A 25,113-nucleotide genomic window follows, 5' to 3' on the forward strand; every position below is an offset into this window, starting at 1 on the left:
GCAAAAGTCTTACCTGGGAGAAAGTTGCTTTCACTTGATCGACTAATCAGTTCTGCAAATACGCAGCCATCTATAGATAACACATTCCTCATCCTCACTTTAAGAGATAAACAAAACAAGCTAACATCTGACATTTTTCACTGTTCCCAATCATCCAGTCTGCATCTTCACAGTACAAAAATTTATATTGACAATGATGATCCTTAAGCCATTAAAAAAGATGAGTGTTATTTTCACTGTTAAAAAACCAGGAAAGTGTCAACCTTCAGCTAAATAGAAATCTACTCACTCAGCAGTCTGACTGGAATTATTAGGATGCAACTCTAAAACAGTAACTGGGCATTTACAATGTGCCACCTATCATTTCAAGTGTATAATTCATTTAAATCCTTGTAACTACCCTATGAAATAGATACTTAGCTACTAAATGCCTAGAACAGGGCTGGCACATAGCAGGTGTTCAATAAACATTTGTTATGAGTACATGACGATTCACATCTATTCTGCAGAGAAGGAAACAGGCCCCAGAGCTCTGGCGCTGGCTCAGAGTCACAGAACTAATATGCAGTAGAGGCAGAATTCAAACCCAGGAAGTTACCTCCAGAGGCCACGTTTTTAACCCTTCACTATTCCGCACCTTTTACATAAATGCCACCTTTTCTCTAAAGATATAATCTATTATTGCCGCATGAATGCAGTAGAAAGATTTACCCAAAAAACACTGAAAAAGTAACTCTTGCCTACTTTAATTCACCCAGTTTTCAAAGCATAGAGTGCGTCATAATTTCTTGCCACTAACCAATGTGTTACTTAATCTCTGAGCCTCAGTTTCCTCGTCTATAAATTAGGGATAATAACGATATCTCACCGCACAAGGTTAAATGAGTAAATACACATATAGTGATTAGAAGAGTACCTGGTACATAGTGTTATGTATTAGCTAAAATTATTACTTAAATGTTCACTTAAAATGTCCTATTCTTCCCCCTTATATTTTATCATGGAAAAGAATCGTTTGTAATAGAGCCTCCATGAGATGCCTAAGTAATTTATTGTCAAATATCTTGCATCTTAAGATATGACAATTAGATGACAGCTAAACAGTTAACCACATTAACAAAAATTATAACATTCACTACAAGACAAGCTATATATACCCTTCTGATTTTTACTTACGACACTCCCAGACTTTTTCACAAAATTTCTCTGATTGCCTAAGTACCTTTCCTGTAATCGAGCTCACTTTGCTTTGTGATGTAGTCAAAAGACCTGTTTAAAGCGTTGTTCTTAGCTCCCTTCTTTTCCAATGTGGTAATTTTCCTCCAACTATAGCACAAGTGCCCTTTCTACTTTCTTTTTCAAGATGCTAAAATGTATTACATAACTGGCTTAATGCTAATCTATAACCACTTATAATCAAAAGGGACCCTCCGAATGCCCAAATAAGTATTAAGTGGCATTTTATACCCTTCCAACATTAAGAATAAGAGCATCCTGCACACTCTTGCCTCAAATTACATGGATTTTCTTTAAGATTATGGAACATATTGTAATAGCAGCATATAATTTTCCAACAAAATAATTCTTTTCCAGTTGAAAGGTATCCTGTAATATTACCAGCATCAATGGGAAAAGACCCCAATTTTCAATTTGACAAAGCTTTTGGGGGTAAGCTTCATCCTTAGGCAACAGCAATTTTCACATGTATAACTGCAAAAAATATGGAAATAATATAACTAATCATTCTTGACCTTAGACCATTTCAAAGCAATGAATTATTATTCAACTTACATTAGTAGAAAACTAAAAGATATTTTAAAAATTGACTCATAAGGAGAAAAAAAGAGCAATGCATTTTTATTAATAAGCCTTTATTAACAAAATGCTGATTCAATTACTTTTTTTTTTTTTTTATTGGTGAGGAAAGTTCGCTCTGAGCTAACATCTGTTGCCAATCTTCCTCTTATCTTGCTTGAGGAAGACTGTCCCTGAGCTAACATCTGTGCCAGTGTTCCTCTATTTTGTATGTGGCATGCCACCACAGCATGGCTTGACGAGTGGTGTAGGTCCACTCCCAGGATCCGAACCCACGAACCTAGGCAGCCAAAGCGGAGAGCGCCGTACTTAACCACTACGCCACGGGGTCGGTCCCTCAATTACTTCTATTTTTATATAATTATTAGGCAACAGACTTAACAGTATGTCAAATAAACGTCTTCATGTTAATATTGCTCTTTACATTTATATGTATCTTTAAAGAATTCTGAAATATCTCAATTAGTCAATAAGGATTTTTTCAGAATCAGGACCTTGAATAAGCACTGCATTTATAAAAACTGAAACAAGGAAACAGTACTTACTAAATCAACACGTATTGTAAACTTAGCAGCCTATGATTTAGCAATATTTTATCCCAACAACTAATTATGTAGGAGGTGTTAAATTCCAAGTCTTCTGAACTTGGAAAAGTACACGCAATAAATGTGCCTTTTTACAAAATTAAATACAGAATGGTATTTGTCAAATGTAATTTTATTCTCCATTGTGACATTGTTGAAAAACACAGACTGAGAAAATATGGTAATTCAAATTGGAAAGCAAGAATATGAACTTTAAAAGTCTGTTTTTGAAAAAAAAAATCTGATAAACATGATAAACAGTATGGTTTTCCCTTATAATTTTCTCCTTCTCAACTCTATTAGAAACTCTAAACTTATACAAAAAGATAAGGAAAGTAAGTTTCACTTCATAAGCCATATATAATCTAGATCCCTTTAAAATTAAAACAGAGAGTAGTAATTATGTCTGAGCTTCCATAATACTTCATTAACTGTACATGAGTGAGGCGTTCCAAGAAATCCAGAAAACTGACAATTATGCCTTTAAGCAATTGTAAACCCTCTGGTATGGCAATTATGAGAAGTCTGATATAATAGGAGAGAGTGTAGAGTCAGAGGATATGTGAGCAAGCCTAGATTTTACCCCTTACTAATTGTGTTTCTGACAAACCACTTAACTGTAACTAAGCCTTGATTTCTCCACTGCAAACATGGGGATAATATTACCTACCTAACAGGACTCTGAGAAATAAAACCAGGTAAGATGCGAAAGCATCTGTAAACTATAAAGTACAAACAGTAAAGTACAATACACATGCTACTAACTATGTATTTACTACTACATATTTCTGTGCATTCTGAAAGAGAATACATTGAACATAATTTAACCCATGGCCATAATTATAAATATAAATGATTGTGCTAAGCTGTGATACAGAGACCAAAGGCACTGCACTTCAGGCTGAAGGAGGCTGAGATGCTAGGCTGATGTTTTTGGTGCCTCCTTACAGCTCACTGCCTTTCGTAGAGTTAGGTGTTGGCTGAGACTTCTTGCCTCTATAAGTATATTACACAGCTACCTACAGGGAGCCTTCCCAGAATAATGCCAGTTGAAATTCTCTCTCCTATAATTTGCTGCTCCACTTCCTCTCTCATGTTCTTTCAAGAGATAACTTTTCTTCTTCACAGAGGAAAAAAAGAAGCCACTAAACAAAAGCTCATCAACTTCCTGCCACCAAACTGAAATGAAGCAGCTCCTGCATCCATCCTTTCTTCCTTCCCACCTGTAACAACGGAGACAGGTCCCTCCCTTCTCTTACGTAAAGCTAATTCTTCTACCTGTGCTTCAGATTCCACCCCCTTCTGCGTTCTGTCAATTATTCTCTCTCTCCTATAACTTCAATCTTGAGCTTTCTCTTGGCTACTTCCCATAAAATTTAAATATGCTCAAGTCTCTCCCATCTTCTAAAAAGAAAAGCAGGAAAAAACCTTTCATCACACTCCAGCTATCCTCATTCTCCTTACCTAACAGCTATACCTCTCCTGTCCTAGAGAAATAACACTAAATGCACCTCTACTGGGGGAGGGTACCCACAAGGAAGGGGGACAAGACGGGATCAGGGGAGGCAGGGGTTACAGCTAAGATAATTTTGAAACAGTGAGTTAAGAGTTAATCAGGTGAGGTAGGGGAAGGGGCACAGCAGACCAGGGAGAGACAGCAACAAATGCAGAGGCATATGGCTAAGGAAGGGTATCTGGCCCCTACAGGGAAATGAGAATAGTTCAAGGCTTCTACTAAATGGCAAATTCACACACGCATTTATCCCTGTTCCCTCCCAAAACTCAAATAACAGCAAAGGAATAATAGTAATTTTTTTAAGGCAAAGGCATAAATGCATACGAACAAATATAACAGGAAAGAAGAGAAAAAGCAGGTGAGAGAACCAAAATTTGAGGAGACAGAAAATTGGTCAATAAATGGTAACCAATTCAGTCTACCTGAGCAAATTAAACCTAAGCCTGAAGAAAGAGACAACAAGAGGTGAGCCCATTCACGCAGAGGCAGAAAAACTGAGGAACTGAAGGTATTAAGTACCTCTGAGAGTGGAGTTGAGGACCAGACTACAGGAAGGTTGGTGCAGACCTTAGAAGAAAGAATTTGACTTCCAGCTCTCCTCCTCATCATTGAGCTGGCATGACTCCCTCCTGCGAGAGCAGACAACCAGGTGTACTGTGTGGAGAGACAGACCAGAGAAGGTTCTGGATCTAGGAACATCAAGTTGAGGGTAGGATGCAATGGTGTACTGAAAACAAGAGGAAATGCATAGCTCACACACGGAGCAGAACAAGCCCAGGTCCCATCTCCCCAGGCAGGAGATGTGAGAATCCCTCTCGGAAATGGGTTCAGATGCTGCACATTTGCGGTCACCCAACAACAAGACTGACCCGACCTGACGAAGGCTCCCAGATGTGCTAGGAACCAAGCTTAAACAACTCATTCTTAGATATGAGTAGACAACCAAGGGTCACCAAACATATGAAAAGAGCCTCTATGACAAAAACAGGGGAAAAAACAAAAACAAACAAGAAGAAAATTTAAAGATATTCTATCCCTAAAACAATAACGGGAGGCCACAAAAAAAAGGAAATTCAGTAAATAAGGCAGAGTTCTCAGAGATTAAAAATACAAAAATAAAATTGCCAACAGAGGAATTAAAGTATAAAGGTGACTACATGCATACAGTTTACTCACTGGACAAATAATTACTGAGTGCCTACTACTTTCAAGAGGTGGTTTTAGTAGAAGGAAGATATCATGTCCTAGAAGATGAGTGGAGAAAATCCATCAAAGAAGAGGGTGTGATAAACTGTGCTAAATGTAGCTGTTATTTAAGTAGGGGTGACCATTTAAATTTATCATTTGCCAAAGTGGGGTCTGCCTAGAAGAAGAGGTCCTGTCCTCGGAATGCCCAGCAGTCGTGTCTTATCCCTTCCCACACCCAAGGCTTCCTCCACAGATTACCAACAGCATAGCAGCCCACCTCTCCATCCCAAAGCAATGCACCCAGCCATCGACACCAACCTTGCTCAGAATCCTCCAGCTCCATGTGGCTCAGGAAGAAACCATGTTAGGAGAATAAACTTTGTTTTTTTTAACTGGGTTTAGTCTAGAAAGTTCTCTTCTCCACACTCCCTCTCTCCACAAGGAGCCAGTAAAGCACAGCTTATCTGGAGACAGTGAGGCCAATCGTTCTTCATTTTAAGTGTCTTTTTCCTTCTTGTCTCACTTCTGTCCTCACATTTGCAGGCACCATAACACAATACAGTGGTTCCACACCTAGATCAGAACCATCTGCCCAGCTGGTTAAATTGTAGGCATCAGGGGATCAAAAGGCAGAAGGAAACTTTTTAGGGTTACATAAATATTCCATATCTTGACTGTGGTGATACTTACACAACTGTATACAACTACAAAAAAAACTTATCATTTAAACTAGGACACTTCAGAAAGTGAAAAAGGGAGCTATTAATTATGCCATGTCAATAGGCATAAACCAAACTATTCTGGGAAAACCAAGATAAATGGTCACCTTACTAATAAATCAAAATAAAGATTAAATATTGACCACTGGTTTTAGCAACATAGACATTATGAAATAATAGAAAATATAGATATTGGTTTCTGCCCCCAGTTCCTGGCACAAGGCTGCTAAATCCCTTAAAAATTTCCTGGGTGATAGGAGTGTCTTTTGTTGTAATGACTCTTAGTGGGCTCCTGGATGGGGGCTGGTCACCAGAAAGACTAAGCCATGACTGGAAGCTTGGAACTCTCAGGCCCACTCCCCATTCTCCAGAAAAGGGAGAGGGGCTGGAAATGGAGTTAATAATTGAGAATCGTGATTGGCGTCTAAAGAGGGGGCAGTCTTGTGGGACTGAGCCCCTAACTTGTGGGATCTGATGCTAACTCCAGGTAATGTCAGAACTGAAGTGAATTACAGGACATCTAGCTGGTGTAGCAGAAAATTACTTGATGTGTGGAAAACCCACACATCTCCTGTCAGAAGAAATGTGAGCGTGTGAGTAAAGGAGAAACACAGGAGGACTGTGTGCTTTTCCATTAAGAGATATCATTAGTGATGTTGACAAGAGCAGTTTCAGTGCAGAAGTGGGAGTGAAGTCTGACTGGAGTAGGTTTAAGAGAGATGGCAAGACAGAAATCGGAGAAAGGAAGTAGAGACAACTTTTTGAAACAGTTTTTGCTGCAAAGAACACAGAGTTGGGGCAACAGGTGGTAGGAAATGGGTGGAGAGAAAGGGTCTTTTTCCAAAGATGGGAGAAACAATGACACATTTTAATGTTGGTAGGAATAATCCAGGAGAACAAGCCAGATATCCTACAAACTCATAGTTCTTTTAAATAGCGAGCTGAGGACTCAAAGAAACCTAATGAACCCAAATCCAAAATAAAAGACCTGGCCTAGAAGAGAAGAAACCCATTACTGTTTTTATCTCTGGCACAACAGCAGGAGCAGGAAACCACCTTAGACATAAATAAGAAAAAAACCAAAGTTTTAATAAATTTTAAAAGGCAAGTAGAAACTGGCCAGACAATTTAGAATCCCTAGGCATCCCAAACCTATAAAGAGTCTGTACCCACCACCAGGTCTATCTCACAGGCCGTGCCAAGTGTTCACAGGAAAGAACAGAGACAGGGCAGCAGAACCAAGACTCACCCCAAGAGGCACAGCAGGCACAAGTGGCCTACTGAAGTTGAAGGGCAGGCCTGGAGAACCAGAGAAACCCTCCAAGGAATCCAGACTTTACATGGAATACCAGGCAGCAGTCATCCACAACTAAGGAAGGGACAGGAAAACTGAGCAAGACTGAGTGAGAGAGACCACTCCTAACACGTAGGAAGTCTGCTGCAGTATCAGCGCAGCAAGGATAGCTGAGGCAACTCCTGACGGCACTCAGATCCCACGCTCTGCTAAAGGGATGGTTCTGATCCTGCTTAAATCATTTGAAGCCTGTGGTGAAAGGAATCACTAAAGCAACAATCACCAAGAAAACTCAGCTCAATTACAGACTAGGCTGACTTGGACTGCCACACAAGGTGCCTTACAGAAGAAGGGGCATGCCCTTTCCTGGGAATATAGATACTATTTACCCTAGTCTCTACTTTTCATTTACAAACAATTTTTGGCATTTGATAAAAAATGATAAGATATGCAAAGAAGAAAATGTGGTGCATCATCAAGAAAGAATATAGAACCAGACTCAGAGATGACCCAGATATTAGAATGATCAGACAGGGACTTTAAAATGATTATGATAAGTATATTAGAGGATCTAGTGGAAACAGTGCACAATATGTGTGAAAAAATGGAAGAGAGAGGAAAACGATATAAAAAAGAGCCAGGAGAATGTTAGATATGAAAATTAGATAATAGAGATTAAAAATTTCTTTAATGAGTTTATCAGCAGATGGACATAGTAGAGGAAAAATAAAACCAGTGAACTTGAAGACAGGTTCATAGAAATTATGCAAACTGAAATACAAACAGAAAAAAAGACTGGGGAAAAAGAACAGAGCATCCAACAGCTGTGGTACAATCTCACTGTACGTAATTAGAATCCCAAAAGGAGAAGGGAAGAAGAATGGAGCAGAAAAAAGACGTGAAGACACAACGGCTGAAAATATTCCAAAACTAACAAAAGACAGATATCAATCAACAGAGCCAGGAAGCTCAGTTAACCCTAGGCAGGAAAAATACAAAGAAAACCACATTTTAGGCACATGACAGAAAAACTACTAAAATCAAAAGATAAAGAGAAGATCTTGAAAGCAACCAGAGAAAAATGACACATTAAAAAGAAGACAATGAAGATCTGATTTATGGCTGATTGTAAAAGAAAAAACTATCAATTCAGAGTTCCCTGTCCAGTGGAGATAAAAAATACTTTCCCACAATGAAGGCAAAAAATGCCAGATGGAAGGGAAATAACACAGATAGAGACATCAGAAAGGGTAAATGTGACACACACACACAAAGGTAACTATGTGAGGTGATGGACATGTTAATTAACCTTATTGTGGTGATCAATTCACAATATATACATGTATCAAATCATCACACTGTACACACTGTACATGTTAAATTTACACAATGTTATATGTCAATTATAGCTCAGTAAAGCTGGGGAAAAATGTAAATGGACTAAACATTCCCAATAAAGAGGCAGAGATTGGGGCTGGTCCAGTGGCGTAGTGTTTAAGCGTGTGCTCCACTTCGGCGGCCTGGGGTTCACGGGTTTGGATCCCAGGCGCAGACCTACACACAGCTCATCAAGCCATGCTGTGGTGGCGTCCCACATACAAAATAGAGGAAGCTGGGTACAGATGTTAGCTCAGGGACAATCTTCCTCAGCAAAAAGAGGAAGACTGGCAGCAGATGTTAGCTCAGGGCCAAGCTCGCTTGCCAAAAAAAAAAAAAAAAAACAGAAAAAGGCAGAGACTGACAGACTGGAATGTCTTTAATGCCCCAATTCCTCACTATATACAAGAAAACACACTTTAAGCATAAAAGAGACAGATTGAAAGGGAAAGGATGGGAAAAGATAAATCCTACAAACACTAAGTACAAGAAAGCTGGCGTGGCTGTATTAACATCAAAGTAGACTTCAAGAAGAGTACTATGAGAAAGAGAGAGGGGAATTTTATAATGATCAAAGGTTCAAATTCATGAAGACATTACCATCTTAAATATATATGCACCTGGTAAAAAAGATCCCAAATAAATGAAACAAAAATTAACAGAACTAAAGAGAAAACAGACAAATCCACAACCACGGATGAAGACATTAATGTCCTTCTCTCAGAAACTCTTAAATAGACAAAAAAATTATTAAGGATATAGAATATTTGAACCACCCTATCAACTTGACCTCATAAACATTTATAGAACACTGTACTCCAAAGCAGCAGAATACACATTTTTCAAGTGCATGGGAACATTCACCAAAGTAGACTATATGCTGGGCCATAAAAAAAGTTTTAATAAATTTCAAAGGAATGAAATCATACCAAGTATATTCTCTAACCACAACAGGATTAAATTAGAAATCAATAGTAGAAAGATATCGGAACATGTTCCAACAATTAGAAATTAAACAATGTACTTCTTAGTAACCCACAGGCTGATTACAGAGAAATTTAAAAATATTTTGAACTGAAAGCGTGGGATGCAGCTAAAGCAGTGCTTCAGGCTCAGAGAGAAATGTACAGCTTTAAATGGCTACATAGGGAAAGAGGACAGGTGTGCAACCCATGATGTATGTTCTACATTGCTAAGCTAGAAAAAGAAGAGCAGTAAGAAGAAAAAAGAATATAATAAAGTTAAAAGCAGAAATCAAGTGAAGAGAAAGTGGACAAACAATTTAAAAAATCCACATACTAAAAGCTGGTTCTTTTAGCAAAGATTAATAAAATGGATAAACCTCTAGCAAGACTGATCAGGAAAAAATAAATAGAAAACATAAATTGCCAATAAAAAGAAAGAAAGGAAAAACATAACTGCATCTCTTACAGCAATAAAAGGATAATAAAAGAGAGAGTATGAACGTTATGACAATAAATTCAACTTCGTAAATGAAATTAACAAACTCTTGAAAAATACAATTCACCTACATTGACAAACAGGAAATCGAAATTTGAACAGCCCTGTAGTTTCCAAAAATAATTAAATTCCTAATTACAAAATTTTCCACAAACAAAACTTTAGGCCCAGATGACTTCCCTAATAAGTTCTATTTTAAACATTTAAATAGGAAATAATAGCAATCTTATACAAACTCTTTAAGAAAAGAGAGAAAATGGAATCAGTCCCTAATTATTTTGCCCGGCCAGCATAACTGTGATACTAAATTTAGACACAGAAATACCAGAAAAAAAAATTACACCAATACATCATGCACCTAGACATGAAAATCCATAACAAAATAACAGCAACTAGAATCCTGCAGTATACAAAAAGCATAATACTTCATCAACAAGTGATATTTGTTTATCCTAGCAATGCAAAATAGATTTAACATAAGAAAAATCAATGTAATTCACAGATTTTTAAAAGAGGAAAATTAATACATGCAAAATTTCAATAAGTGTAAAAAAAAAAAAATCTAATCAAGTTCAATACCCATTCATGATAACTACTCTTGGCAGACTAGGAACAGGAAGAATTTCCCTACCCTGATAAAGGGCATCTTAAAAAACACAACTAATGTTATACTTAATGGTAAAATATTGAAAGTTCTGCCCCTAAAATCAGGAACAACGCAAGGATATTTGCTCCTACCGCTTCAACCGAGCATTGTAATAGAAGCACAATAACTAGTGCATTAAGGCAAGAAACAGGAATAAAAGGCATACATATTAGAAAGAATTAAAACTTTATTTGCAAATGGCATAATTGTGTTGGTAGAAAATTCTAAGGAATCTACAAATACAGCTATGAGACAACTAAAAAGTAAATTTATCAAGATTGTGGGATACAAGACCAGTATATAAAAATAAACTATAGTTCTATATACTATCAACCAACAACTGGAAACAGAAATTTTTAAAAAATACCATTTACAATGGAACAAAAAACATTAAAAAACTAGAGATAAATTGAAAGAAAGATGTGTAATACTACACTGAGAGTTCTAAAATATTTCTGAGAGAAATTATAGATGACAAGTAATGAACAGATATAATAATTCACAGATTAGAAGACTCAATATTTTTAAGATAGCCATTCTGCCAAAATGGATATATATTCAATACAGTCGCAATTAAATTCAAGAAGGATTTTTTTCGTGTGTGTGTGTGTGTGTGTGTGTGTGTGAGGAAGATTAGTCCTGAGCTGACACTAGATGCCGATCCTCCTCTTTTTTGCTGAGGAAGACTGGCCCTGGACTAACATCTGTGCCCATCTTCCTCTATTTTATATGAGACACCACCATACCATGGCTTGATAAGAGGTGCATCAGCATGCGCCTGGGATCCGATCCTGCAAACCCTGGGCCGCTGAAGCAGAGTGTGCGCACTTAACCGCTACGCCACAGGCCCCAGGATTTTTTTAATAGAAATTTACAAGCTGCTTCTAAATTTCTATGGATATGCAGGGAAACTAAAATAACCAAAATAAACATGAAAAGAATAAAATTATAGAACTTAACTTTACATGACTTTGACTATAAACCTACAGTAATCAAGACAGAAGTATTAGTACAAGGATGGACAAATATATCAAACAGAACACAGTCCAAAACAGACCCACATTGCCAAGCCAAGCCAATGGAGAGACAAAAATCATTTCAACAAACGGTGAACAACTGGATATTCATACTGAGAGAAAAACAAAAACACAACTTCCCATCTCACACCATACACAAAAATCACAGGTCTAAAGGTAAAAGCAAACTATAAAGTTTCTAGAAGAAAATGTAGAATATTTTCAAGACCTTTCTAGAGAAGGGACAGAAAGCACTAACCAGAAAACAAAAATTTGATAAACTGTATTTCATCAAAACAAAAAACTTCTGCTCATTAAAAAACATCAATAAGAAAATGAGCTGGCAAGCCATAGGCTAGGGGAAAATATACACAATATGTACACAAGACCAAGAATATATTTAACTTTGGGGGGCCAGCCTAGTGGTTAAGGTCTTCACGCTCCCCTTGGGCAGCCCGGGTTGGGTTCCCCGGCGTGGACCTACACCACTCGCCCCCGGCCATGTTGTGGGGTGACCCACATATAAAATAGAAGACGACTGGCACAGATGTTAGTTCAGGGCGAATATTCCTCAGCATTTAATTTTTTAAAAAGACACTTTACAAAAGAAAATTATACAATGGCTGATAATCACATTAAAAAGTGTTTAACGTCATTAGTCATCAGAGAAATACAAAATAAAACCACAATGAGATATCACTACAAACAGATGTGTACAGTGGTTCTCAACAGGGATGGGGAGGTTGGCAATTTTGACCCCCAGGAGACATTTTGAGTTAACTGGCATCCAAAATGCTGCTAAACATCCTACAATGCACAGGACAGCCCCACGTAACAAAGAATTATCCTGCCCAAAATGTCAATGGTGGCAAAAGTGAGAAACCCCATTGCTGAAATGAAAGAGACTAACACCATCAGAAGTTAGTGAGGATGTAGAGCAACTGGAACTCTCGGACACACTGCCAGGGGATACGCAGAACGGCTCCTTCACCTCGGGGTCCGGCAGACGCTGGCTTGCCGAGCGCAAACGGCTTCTCCCACAAATTCAAGGCCAATATGGCCAACAAGGCTCTGCGGGATCTAGACCCAGTCCACTTCTGCAGCCTCATCTCCCACTTCACTGAGGAACAAGGACGACTCGCTATCAAGAAATTTTTCAATAAAGTCTACTTGATTTTACTCTCAGAAATCTTAAAAATTCTGAGACAAAAGAAACCTTAACATCACTTCCTTCAACTTATCACCCAAAGCAGGGGTATCAATACATTCCCAACAGTGAAATATCTACTCTCTCTCACAATAAACGCTAATAGTTACAGCAAAATCTCATAGATCCGTTTAAAAACTAGAGAAACGGATGTTACGTAAGTAATGGTCCTCTACTCCTTTTGTAAACGGAGTTAATTGGAGACCATTATAGAGTTACTGACATGGGCTTAAGAAACATACAATATAGGTTGAAAAAAACTAACACAACAGTTCAGAGAGATACTATAGATTTATAAATACCACAACTCATTCAACTCCCTTCACGAGTGGAGTCCGTGAAAAACAGTGTACAAACGGCCTAAACTGGCACTACTGAACAGAAATATAACGTGAACTATAAACGCAAGCCACACACGCAACGCTAAAAAAAGCAAAAAGCAGATGAAATCAACTTTGATAACATATTTATTCTACACGCAAATGCTTGTGCATGTATTACGTCCAGAATACGCAAAACAGCCCGTCAATCCCCAACACTATCATGTCAGTATGTAAGCAACAGGACAGTTATTTCTGTTCCTTTCTTGTACCGAGTCTTCGAAACCCTGTATTCTCCACAGCGCATCTCAGCCCGGACGAGCCGCGCGGCCGGCGGCGCCGAGGCCACGGCCGACGGCAGCACGCGCCGCTCCGCGCTCTCCGGGGGTCACGCACTCGGCCTGCTGAGGCGCGGAGCGGACTCGGCGCGGCGACAGCCCCGCGGCCCGCTCCAGCACCGCGCTAGCGCCCTCCCATCAATGCTTGCCACAGGACCGCAACCCTCAACTACCAACCGACGCCCCGGTCCCTGCCCCGGCGTCACAGCTTCACTGCAGACAGGCGTCTGGTCCCGTGAAACATCCCTCCCCGCCGCCGAGGCTCCGACAGGACTCACCCTCAGCGCCAGCGTCCGGTAGCGCCGCCTCAGCTCGGCCGCGCCGGCGGAGGGCTCGGCGCCCAGCACGCCGTACCAGTCCTTGTCCGCGGGCCGCGCGCCCGCCATCGCCCGCCCGCGCCTCGGGAGCGCCGAGGGGACACGGCGCGCACGCGGCACCGCGGGCTCGGCCCGCCGCCAGGCCGTCCGCACACGGCCGCCCGGCTCGGCGGTGACGCAGACCCACGCGGCCGGCGTCTCCACTGAACCGCCCGGGAGCCGCACGTGCGCGCGCAGACGGTCTCAGCCCTGTCAGCGGGCACGGAGGGCGCTCCCGGGAACGGCCCGCTGCGGCCCGTGCAGCCACGCGCCCACGCGGGCTGCTCCTCAATACATGTTCACACAACCAGCCAGTGTCCTCTAAAAAGATAAACAGACACTAACAAAGTGACGTGGACGCGGGGAGGCCCCCAGTTTCCCGGCCGCCCCGGCCCCGCAGGCCCTTGGGAGAACGCCGGGCAGCAGGCAGGCCGGGGAGACCTCCGGCTTCCCGCGCCACCCACCTCACCCAACTCCACCGGCCCTCCACTCCCGCGGCCGCCACCCGCCCCGCGTCCCCTTCCGCCGGAAGCCAGTGCGCTGACGTGACCCCGTTTCTAGTCGAGCCGTAGTGTCCGCGGCACCGAGCGGAAGCGCCGCTCCGCCGCGCGGACGCGGTCGCTATGGAAACCCGGCGCCGCGTCCCGGGAGTGGACAGCCGTAAGTGCCGGGCGGTGGGAAAGGCGCGTTTCGCGCGGGGCGAGGAGGGGCGGCCCCGTGTCCCCGTGCCCCCTCAGGTGTCAGCCAGGCCGGCGTACGTTTGTCTTCGCGGTGGTGACACTTCTAGAAAGGACGCTCCACGACTCTTTCTGTCAGATCTTGGCAGCGCTTCCAACACAGACGCTGCACAGTCCTGTCACACCCGCGCTCCGCTGTCACCTCGGCCCCGCGGGGAGGAGGAGGTGACAGGATGCCCGCCGTGTCGGACGGAGGCGAAGCAGGACGGGGCTGGACGGGGCCGGACGGGCGGGGCTCTGAGCAGGTCCGGCGGCCCTGCGGTCTGCCCGCGTCCGGAAGAGGCCAGATGCACGGCCTGGAGCGGCCCGCCGGCCGGCCGTGGCCCCGCGGCTCGTGTGGGTGGCCCCGCCCCCGCCCCTCCCGGTTCCGGTCCCTGTCTTCCCGCCCGCCGCGCCGCCTGCCCTGCGCTGACCCTCCCTGGCCCGTCCCCGGAGGCCGGCCTGAGGCTTCTTTCTGGGCAGCGCGGTTTCCGTTTCACTGGGAGACGTTAGGGTAGCTTTGTTGTTGTTACCGCTTAGGTTTGTTTCCCATCTTCCTTTTTATCTTCTATCAAATCTCAGTTCGAGAAACAGTCACGATAAACCTAAGCACATTAAATGAAATATTTTAATATGGTCAATGATTTAATGGTGGTATGGACCTCAGAATGAGTGAATGACACAGGAAAGTTAAAAAATCTAAAGCGAAAAGTATAGGTTAGGTTCTCCATAGGATTTCATGTTTAAAAGTCCACACTAAGAGCATTACACTAAGTCTGAGGATCTGGTTTGAGTCCTGGTTCCAAAATACCTTCTGTGTGGCCCTAAGCAAATCCCTAAAAGGACAGAATTCAGTGCTGTTTTAGAGACCTTCCTACACAGTAGTGTCAGAATGACACCCCCTCCAACTTTCCAGGCCCTCAACCCCCTTCCACTGCCTAGTCCTTCCCTCTGTTGACAGTTACGCTCAGGTCCTTCAGGTTTACAGCAAGAGCACTTTATTTTGATTTACGATTCCATTAGGGTATTGTGTTATCTCTTTTATTCCTTTTTTAACCAAATTCTGAAAAATCTAATCACAAAACCTCAGTTTTCTCAATTCATGGTTTAATATTTGTATTTATTTGGATTTGGAAAGAGATAACACTGATTTTTTTCCCCCAGCAAACCCTAAGTTTCTGTCATTGCATCTTGACATAATTTAGTTTTCGTCCCTAAAGCGCAGTTGGCAACTTTTTCTTTCATCTCCATAATGTCAATATTCGGCCGAAATGATCAATAATTCATTGATGTCATCCAATATCTAGTCCTTCTTTACATTTCCCTAGTTGTCTCAGACATGTCTTTTTATGGTTGGTTTCCTTGATCAGGATCCAAAGTCTACACGTTGCATTTGGTTGTTCTGTCTCTTAAATGTCTTTTAGCTATAGCAGTCCCACTTCTCCACTACTACCTTGTTTTTTGTCTTTTCCTGATATTGACTTATCGAAAATCTAGATCGGTTGTCTTACAATCTGAATTTGTCTGTTTATTTATACCAGAATAAACTTCTTAAAACACATTTTACATGAACCCAAACTCATTAATCTTCCTGCTTTTTTCATTTTCTAGAGCAGTACTGTCCAACAGAAATAAAATGTAAGCCACAAATGCAAGCCACATATGTGATTTTAAATTTCCCGGTAGGCACATTAGGAAAGTAAATAGAAACAGGTGAAATGAATCTTAATAATACATTTTATTTAGCCCCAATACATCCAGAGTATGGTCATTTCAAATGTAATCAACATAAAAATTATTAAAGAAATAATTTACATTGTTTTTCCTACTAAGTCTTCGAAAGCTGGTGTGTATTTTACTTGTAGAGCTCATCTCATTTTGGACTAGCCTTATTTCAAGTGCTCAATAACTACATCTAACTATTGATTATTGTATTGAATAGGGCAGGGCTAGAGGGAATGTCCTAACTCCTTAACCTGGCATCCAGTTACCTCCCCAATATGGTCCTTAGTTTTCTGGCCTCATCACCTATTACCTCCATACGCGAAACATTTAAACAATTGGATCTTTTCCTGGTACTTCATCCCTAATTTTGTTCAGATGGTTCCCCTAGCTTATAACACCCTAGCCCTTTGCTTCAGCCTATCAGTTTTATCCCTCCTTTAAGACCCATCTCTTCCATCAAGGCTTTTATGATGGCTGTACCTTGGAAATTACTTCCTGCTCTCAACTTTCATAGCAAGTCCTATGTGTACTCCTCATTTGCATGTATCCTATCCCACGGGTACTGTTACACACTTTAGATGCATGTTCTGATTCCCTGCTTGAATTGTAGGATCTCTGAAGGCAGGAACATCTGTCAGAGAAACTGAGCACCAGCTATCTTGCCACATTCTCTGGAGTTTTAATGATGTGTATCTATTATAGGATTGTTTCTCACTATCTTATTGTAAGAAGGTAATTTATCCATTTATGTAAAACTAATGTAGCAGAAGTATAAACTATGTTAGCATAGACTCTGGAATCAGATTGCATAGGTTTGAATCAGGCTCTGCCTCTTAATGGTTATGTGAACAGTTTAAGTTAATCTCGCTGCCTTGGTTTCTTCCTCTGTAAAATAGAAATAGTAGTAGTATCTCCCTCGTACGTTTGTTGTGAGGATTAAATGAGATAATACTGCCTGAAAGTAGTATGTACTCAGTAAAGATTAGCTGTTGTTATTATTAATAGGGAAATATTTGTTGCTCAGTTTTGATATATTTGAACATTAAGAATTTATAGCAGTACTTTAGGAATTTCCAAACAGAGCAAATGAAAGCCACAAGCTATTGAATTGAAACAATGAAACCAAACCCAAATGTTTGTTGAACTATAGTTTAGTTTGCAGGATAAATTAAAAGCATGAGCAAAAATCTCTTAATTCCTGTGTCATCAGCATCTAACATAAGCAAGGTAGGCATACGATAAATATTTGACCTCAACATGATTGATCAAGTACTGTCTCTAGAGTTGGATATAGATATAGATATAAATATAGATATAGCAGGGGTTTAAAGACCCTTGGTTGTTGTGACAGCAAAAAATCACATTCAATGTCCACCACACATCAACAAACTCTTAATTTGAGATCGTATTAGTAACTTGTGCTTCTTATTGATGGATAATATATGCAGTGTACTTCTGCAAATTTCTTAATCCTAGGATTATATTTACTTGGTTCTTTCTACTGATTTCATCACCAACCCTTCTTTAATTTCATTGATCTTATGTATCTTATTTTTAGGTTTTCATAGCAGTAAACTAAGCTGTATTTATTTTTAAGTACTACAGAATGTTATGGTTATGTTCTGAAATTAGATGATTGCTCCTAGAGCAACTTAGAATCTGCTGGGAAGGTAGAAAAACCACCAAGAATTAGCTAGTGCTGAGCTTTAAACAACACACCATGATGTAGTACGTGTATAGCCTTCATTCGTTTATTCATTCCATCAACAGATATTTATTGAGTGTTCACTATGTGTCCCACACTCTATTACAAGAGACACAAGACAGTTGGCTGTAGCTCTCTCAAAATCTTAAAGCTTTTCTGGGTGGACAATTAAACTGTGGGAAGTGCTGTGCCAGAGGAAATACAGGTGCTATGACAGTTAATTCCTCGTGGTTGCACAAATAGAATAAGGCAGGTTACTGGAATGACAGAAATCCTTGAGTCAAAAATCCAGGAAGATGTATGGAAGTGTTAAATAACATTTTGACGGAGAGGTGAGATGAATGGCTAGAATTAGAGCAACTTCTTTGTTTTCTATTTTTTTTTTTTTTGGCAGATTATCATAAAGCTTTAGACAGTATTGAGAATCAGCTCTAATGAACAACCCTACCTCATCTTTTAGAAACAGTTTTTTGTTTTTACATTTTTTCCCCTTGCCGGTTGTCTTCACTTGATCTGTTCTCTCTCTCATCTTTTCAGCGGTAGTCATCAGTGAACCTTCATTGAGTTTGAGCAGGGCAATGCACTGAGCAGGAGAGATGGAGGTAAATAGTTTTTGCTGTCAGCACACCTGTTGCTGTGTTTTTCTTGTTTGTTGAAGTTCAGTTGTGTCGGTGTTCTTTCAAGCTTGCTTCAGACCCCTGAAAGGTTGTTATCTTATCTGGGATTGTTGTTCCTGTCTTCCTAGCTTCTTCACATCTGATGTTTTAATCTTTCCATGAACCTATTAAAGATACTGTATAGAATCCATCTTCTGTTTCTCTTCGGTAATCATAATCAATTCCAACTTATTATTCCCCCATTCACTTCTTTACCCTTTCTCTTTGTTCTTATGACCACTTTGGCTTTTCTGTGAGCTTTCCAGTTACCTCGAAATTTGAAACCTTGTGACGATCTCTTCCAACCATGTGGTGATGTGCATTTATATGCTATTTTTTGAACCAGCATTCTCCCTTCTGCATTTTAGTTTTTAAACCTGAATTTTTTTGTTTATTTTTTCTTTTGTTGTGTACTTGACTCACAGAAGAAAGGTTAATCTGAACAATCAAGGAGTGTTAATTTGTGGGTTAAAATGTGTTAAACAGTTGATATGAAGTCTGTTTAAGTCAATTAGAGAGTATAATGAAGATGTTTCCAGAGTGTTGTGAAACCTTTTGAAGTGAGCTTGGAGTTCACTCGTGTATATCAACCATGGCACCTGGCTAAACATGCCGCTGCATTTAGGTTTTTAAACTTGTGTATATACCAATAGATGTAAATTGGTCTACATATTTATAGGAAGTTTGACTTTATTACTAAGATTCTTATGTTTTGTTATAAGAAATAAATTCATGAAAGAAATTATAAGAAATTAATTCATCATTAGCAAAATGGAAAACATAATTAGTAACACTGTTATCCTTGTTACTCATATGTTTTTCTAAATATATTTTCTAAATATATGTATTTGTATAACGAACAAAACATTTCTGAGTTTTTGTTTGTTTATATGCCTCTTTGTTTTTAAAACGAGATTATTATCATAGGTTTTGTTTTTTTTTTTTGAGGAAGATCAGCACTGAGCTAACATCCATGCTAATCCTCCTCTTTTTGCTGAGGAAGACCGGCTCTGAGCTAACATCTAATGCCAGTCTTCCTCCTTTTTTCCCCCAAAGTATCATAGGTTTTTTTTTAATACTAAGTACCTCATATAGAAAGGTAGCATTGAAAAAGACATGTGTAATTTGGCGTGGTCGTTTAAAGAAATGATTTGTTTTCCCCTCCAAAATTATTTGAAGCAATGTTATGAAACATTTTAGTGTTAGTTAAATCTTCAAAAATTTCAAAATAATGTTGTTATGCAGAGTTTAATGTTATTATGCTCAATTTCAATAGGTGAATATAATTTTTACATAATGATAGCATTATTTAAGAAGAATGAAGCATTGCAACTTCAGCAGTTCAAATCCATGGAGATATGAGGGTAAAAATCAAATTTTAACATATACTCTTCACTTAGCATCAGGGTTACTATAGTACTATTTTCTATTATTTGTGTCAGTTTACTAGTAATAAACACATTTAGCATTTCAGCTTCTTGCAACCTTTCAGTTTATTTAGAGACTGATGAAAAACAAGTCTTATATGCAAGGGGATTTCTGCAGTGATGGATTAGATGCCAAAATAATGAAACCACACAGCTTAAAAAATATACTGAAGAAGAGATGTTTTCTGATGAATTTCCACAAAAATATCATATTTTAAAAATATTTTAAGCAATTCATAGTATTACTTTTTAATTTACTATAGAAACACTGTGAGTGTAGTCTTTCGTAGCTCATTAGCAGTTTCTTTAATGAGTTTTTTTGTGTGATAGATAGTTAAAGTAACAGACAAATGACAGATTGTTTGCCTTTAATGATTTCCCTGTTTCAAGCCCATTACAAAGCAATTAGAAATCTGACAGCATTTTCACTCTGCATTACTGATCATCTAAAGTGATGAGGAGTGAGAGGTGATGAATATTAATTGTATATTTTCATATGATTATCATAAATTATTACCTTGTCTGATTGCTGCAGGTGAAGCAGGTGCATTAGAGAAAGTCAAATATATTAATTTGAAAGACTATATGATTTTTTTATCTTTATAGTGTAAATCCTGATCTGCAAGGTTAGTCTTTATGAATATTAAATGAATTATTTTTAGTTTCTATCTATATTAAGGTGACAAGTTTTTTTATTTCAATACAAGAAAAGGAAAAATTATTCCGTAGTATGATGTACATATATGTATTTAAGTTCAGAATTTTAAAAACCTAATTTAGAAAATGAGATAATGAATTTTGTTGATATACATATATATAATATTCAGATATCAATACAGAGAAAACTATACTTAGAAAAAGATCTTATATTAGTCTTGGGTTAAAGACAAGTAATCCTGCAAAAGAAGAAGATAAGAAAGTAACCAAATGTAAAAGGAGGTTTTTTCTGGGTCCTCTGTCACAGTTCTTTTGGTCTTAGTCCACAGTGTAGCTTGTTTCGCCACTTTCTTGCTTCAAATAGGTGAGGCTAAGCTTTTCATCAGGCCCCAAGTGCTGCTGTTACTGGGTTCCCAGCCTTGGACTTGGGACAAAGGTGGTCCAGAAACTAGATAACAGTCTTCAGTATAGGGAGAACTGACAAACCTAAAGCATTTGAAACAATTAGAAATATATCTGGATCAATTTTACTGAAGTAAATTTATATTTTAATATCTCTCTAATTATAGGTAGTAGTTGGTAATCAATACATACTTAATGAATTGAGTTGAATTTCATTTCACTAATGAGACCGTGTCTTGCTTCAGTCCTGTCTTTTGGACCTTTTTGCTGTGTTTTGCTCTGTGGCATACCACCTCCTAGAGAGGCAAGCCATCCTAGATCCATCTTTATTTGTGAAGGTCATAATCTTTATGATAATATGATTATAAATCAATAAAAGTGGATTTTTTGCATGCTTCTTAGAAATCATTTTTCTTGTTTTATATAGTCCCATTTTCCGTCACACTACCTTAGCTCCCATGTGTGAAAGCTGTTCTACTAGATGGCTAAAGTTTTAGAGGCAGAGGAACTTTACAGTTGCCTCATTCTACCATTCCTCCACATCTTTTTTAGACAGAGAAAATGAACCCATGCAAGTCCAGGATTTACCCCAGATCTGGCCCAAAACTAGGATCAGAACTTCAGAATTTCTTGGCCCAGTTCCACTGTCTTTCTGTTACAGTGCACTGCCTTCATGTCTCCTAAAGCTACAAAACTATTTTCTTTCGTTTTTTTTTCTTCAGTTATTAAAATAAGTAAATTATTGATTGTAGTCTTGCATTGGTAAACATAAGTATTCTTCCTCCGTTCTTACTGTTTTTTAGTTATAAAATGAAGTCAGTTATCTGGCAAAACTTTTTCATAATGTAAGTATCTCCACTAAACATTCTGGAATGTGCTAAGGTAAGAGTGGAAGAAAAGAATGTGACTTGTGTTGAGAGAGCAGAAGGGAGAGATTGGCGATAGTTACTTGCCCCGATTTGCTTCTTGCTGCCCCAACACAAATAACGCCCGAGGGGTGCTCTTCCCACTCCAGTTTGGAAGCATCCCTGATTGATTGTTTCTGCAGTAAACAAACAATTGAGTGACAAAATTTTTTTCTTTCTAAGATATATAACTTATTATTTTAAATAGTAACAGAGGTTGGGAAAATAGGGATGTTAATTACATAACAAGGAACAACAATTCTCCAATAGGCAGCTCAATTCAATACCATGTTAGCTCTTGTCTGATGCCATACTCAGACCAAATGTTGTACTTCCTTTCCTAGTGGGGCTGCTTTACTCCGCACTTGAGCTTCTAACCTCCTGTGTGCTCAGCCTGCGGTCTCAAGACACAGAGACTTCTCTTCTTACATCATCTCCCTTTTCTAACCAGATAACAGCTATTCTTCACACACTTCGATTTCAAGTGTTTCTTTGAGCACTTACATTTAAACACCACTTTGTTACTTCTCACTTTCTCTAGTCATGGAAGATCCTTTTAATTCATTCACAAAGCATTCCCTCTTTCCCTCTCAAAATTTCTACCTGAAATGGGTTTGTATCTCGTTCCGGTGCAGCACCACTTAGTTAAAGCAACAAATCATTTAAGATCCTTAGGGAAAAGAAAGGCCAACAAGTTGGAAAGAAAATTAAGGAAATAAATTTTTTAAATTTCACAGACCTCAGGGATCTGACGTGATGGAGCTAAAACATAAAGGAGGCCAAGGTTCCTGACTAGTCATTAGTAAAGATGTTGACTCCGTTCTAAAACAAGTCCTCAAGAGAAAGGAGATGTGTTAACAACCATTGGTTTAGCACTGAAGCCAGTTTTTAAATTCTTTTCTTCCTAAACCATTTTTTCCTATTCTGGATTGAGGAACAGAATAAAAAGGCTTACAGTACTGAAATAGGTTACACTGTTAACATCTTCCTTGATAATATGACCTGTCATTCTATCGGAAAAAGATACTAACTTCATCTGGCATATTTGCTTTTCAAATACTGTGTTGGTTGTTTTCCAGTATTTTATATGCTTCTAGGTGTTACTAATTGATTGTTTTAATTTGTTATTGTATGTTCCCAGGTTAAAGTAAGCTGCCTAATTACAAAAATCATTTTCCCCTTGTTTTAAAGATGGGTATGTTTTCCCTTTTCCAGTCTCCAAGGAAATCTTTCCATCACTTTAAGATGATGAAAGCAAGGGGAAATACTTAAAAGGATTGGGAGAGAAGACGAATAAAAAGATCATATTCTTTTTTCCTTTTGCAGTAGTCATATCATCCATGTGACCTATTCTATTTTGATAGTCATAAATATTTGACTAATGTTTTGTTTTGTTTTGTTTTTGTTTTTGTTTTTGTTTTTGTGAGGAAGATCAGCCCTGAGCTAACATCCGTGCTAATCCTCCTCTTCTTGCTGAGGAAGACTGGCTCTGAGCTAACATCTATTGCCAATCTTCCTCCTTTTTTTTCCCCCAAAGCCCCAGTAGATAGTTGTACGTCATAGTTGCACATCCTTCTAGTTGCTGTATGTGGGACGCGGCCTCAGCATGGCTGGAGAAGCAGTGCGTCGGTGCGCGCTGGGGATCCAAACCCGGGCCGCCAGCAGTGGAGCACGAGCACTTAACTGCCAAGCCACGGGGCTGGCCCATTGACTAATATTTTAAGTAATTTTTTGGACTTCTTAAAATTTAAATTGACTGTCTCCCCCAGGAAAAAATACTGATTTCTCTTCAGTGAAGTAAATAGGATCACGTGTATGGGTGATGAAGATGTTCTGATGGCAGGCTAGTTCCGCCAGTCCTTAGCCGTTACAGTGCAAGGTCTCTTTATCAAGGAGGGAGCACAAAGTGAGCCCTACAGCACCGTTTTGTCACCTCACATGTGGCACCCTGCCTAGATAGTGATCTTTAAAATTTTTAAATTCTCCCTCAAGGAGAATGTTACATAATAGTTGTATTGAAACAAATTGGAAGTCCAAATTTATGTAATCAGATTTGAAGGATTTGTTTCCCAGTAATAGTTGAGCAACTTTCCTGTTCTGTTTTGATTGGCTTACCAGTACCTTTCAATAGATGGCAAACGCCACATCATGGCTTATAGAACCACTTCCTTCTCCAGCCCTGTAACATGTGTGTTAAATTCTCTTAAGCTGTGAGTGTAAAATTCAGAACACTTATCAGTGTACGTTCTGTGTCTTCTAGGGTACCTATTAACAGGAAGATTGTATTTTCAGGAGAGGAAAAAGGAGAGAACTCTTTGAACTCAATTTAGCACATTGGTATAAAGATTTTTGGATCATTTATTCAAGTAGTAGCTCCTGGGTTAGCTTAAACTTCTTGTGTTTCTTTGTGATCCACAGGGCTTTCCGGTTTCCGTGGTCAAGTGCTGCATTTAATGCATGTGCACAACAAACTTATGCAAAATAAGAGAGAATCTCAAGCATGGGAGGCAAAGAAGTTTCTGTGCTGTTTACCCTTACCTAAAGAACTGACCATCAGAGTAATATAGGATGAGAGTTTTTTTTCTTTCTTCATTTTGGAAAATTGACATAAAAATCTTAAGATTTCACCGATAGCATTTAAAAACTTTTTTGAGCCTGCTCCATTGCTATGTGATAACCTTTTATTTCTAAAGAATTAGGTGTTTCTCTTTCTAAAAGGGGAGCTAAAGCAAGGATTGAATAATCTTTTACCTATAAAATATGCATATTTATGAAAAAAGTGTATACATTTGAAAAATTGCACATATTTTTATGCTCCTATTTACTTGTTACTGTGGCAACCAGCACACTGCCTAGTATTTATGTTGTCTAAGATTCAGAGCACCTTTTCAAAAAAAATAAATATGCAAGAACCATGTATTGTATTTACTTTGGTGGTTAGAAAAATATTTATTCTAATACATATTTTTCAAGAAAAATAGCAAGAAATAATGTAAACTTCAGCCTGGCTTAAATGATACCTTTTCATGTAGTATGTTTTTAAAATCAAAATAATTACATTTTTCTTTTCCTTGTTATAAAAG

General features: G+C 39.1%; 1 protein-coding gene across 1 annotated transcript in view; it reads right to left on the reverse strand.

Moving 5' to 3' along the window:
- The window catches only part of DNAJC24 (DnaJ heat shock protein family (Hsp40) member C24), a 69,002-nt gene extending 54,691 nt beyond the window's left edge, over positions 1-14,311 (reverse strand). The window contains exon 1 of the mRNA XM_087433058.1: positions 13,760-14,311. Within this exon, the coding sequence (XP_087289184.1) occupies positions 13,760-13,867 (108 nt within the window). The 5' untranslated portion in view covers positions 13,868-14,311. The remainder of the gene's footprint in view (positions 1-13,759) is intronic.
- Positions 14,312-25,113: the final 10,802 nt, after the last annotated feature.

The sequence above is a fragment of the Ceratotherium simum genome, chromosome 7 (genome assembly GCF_057802395.1).
Source record: "Ceratotherium simum simum isolate JZ-2026a chromosome 7, ASM5780239v1, whole genome shotgun sequence".
In the NCBI taxonomy this organism is placed as follows: Eukaryota; Metazoa; Chordata; class Mammalia; order Perissodactyla; family Rhinocerotidae; genus Ceratotherium; species Ceratotherium simum.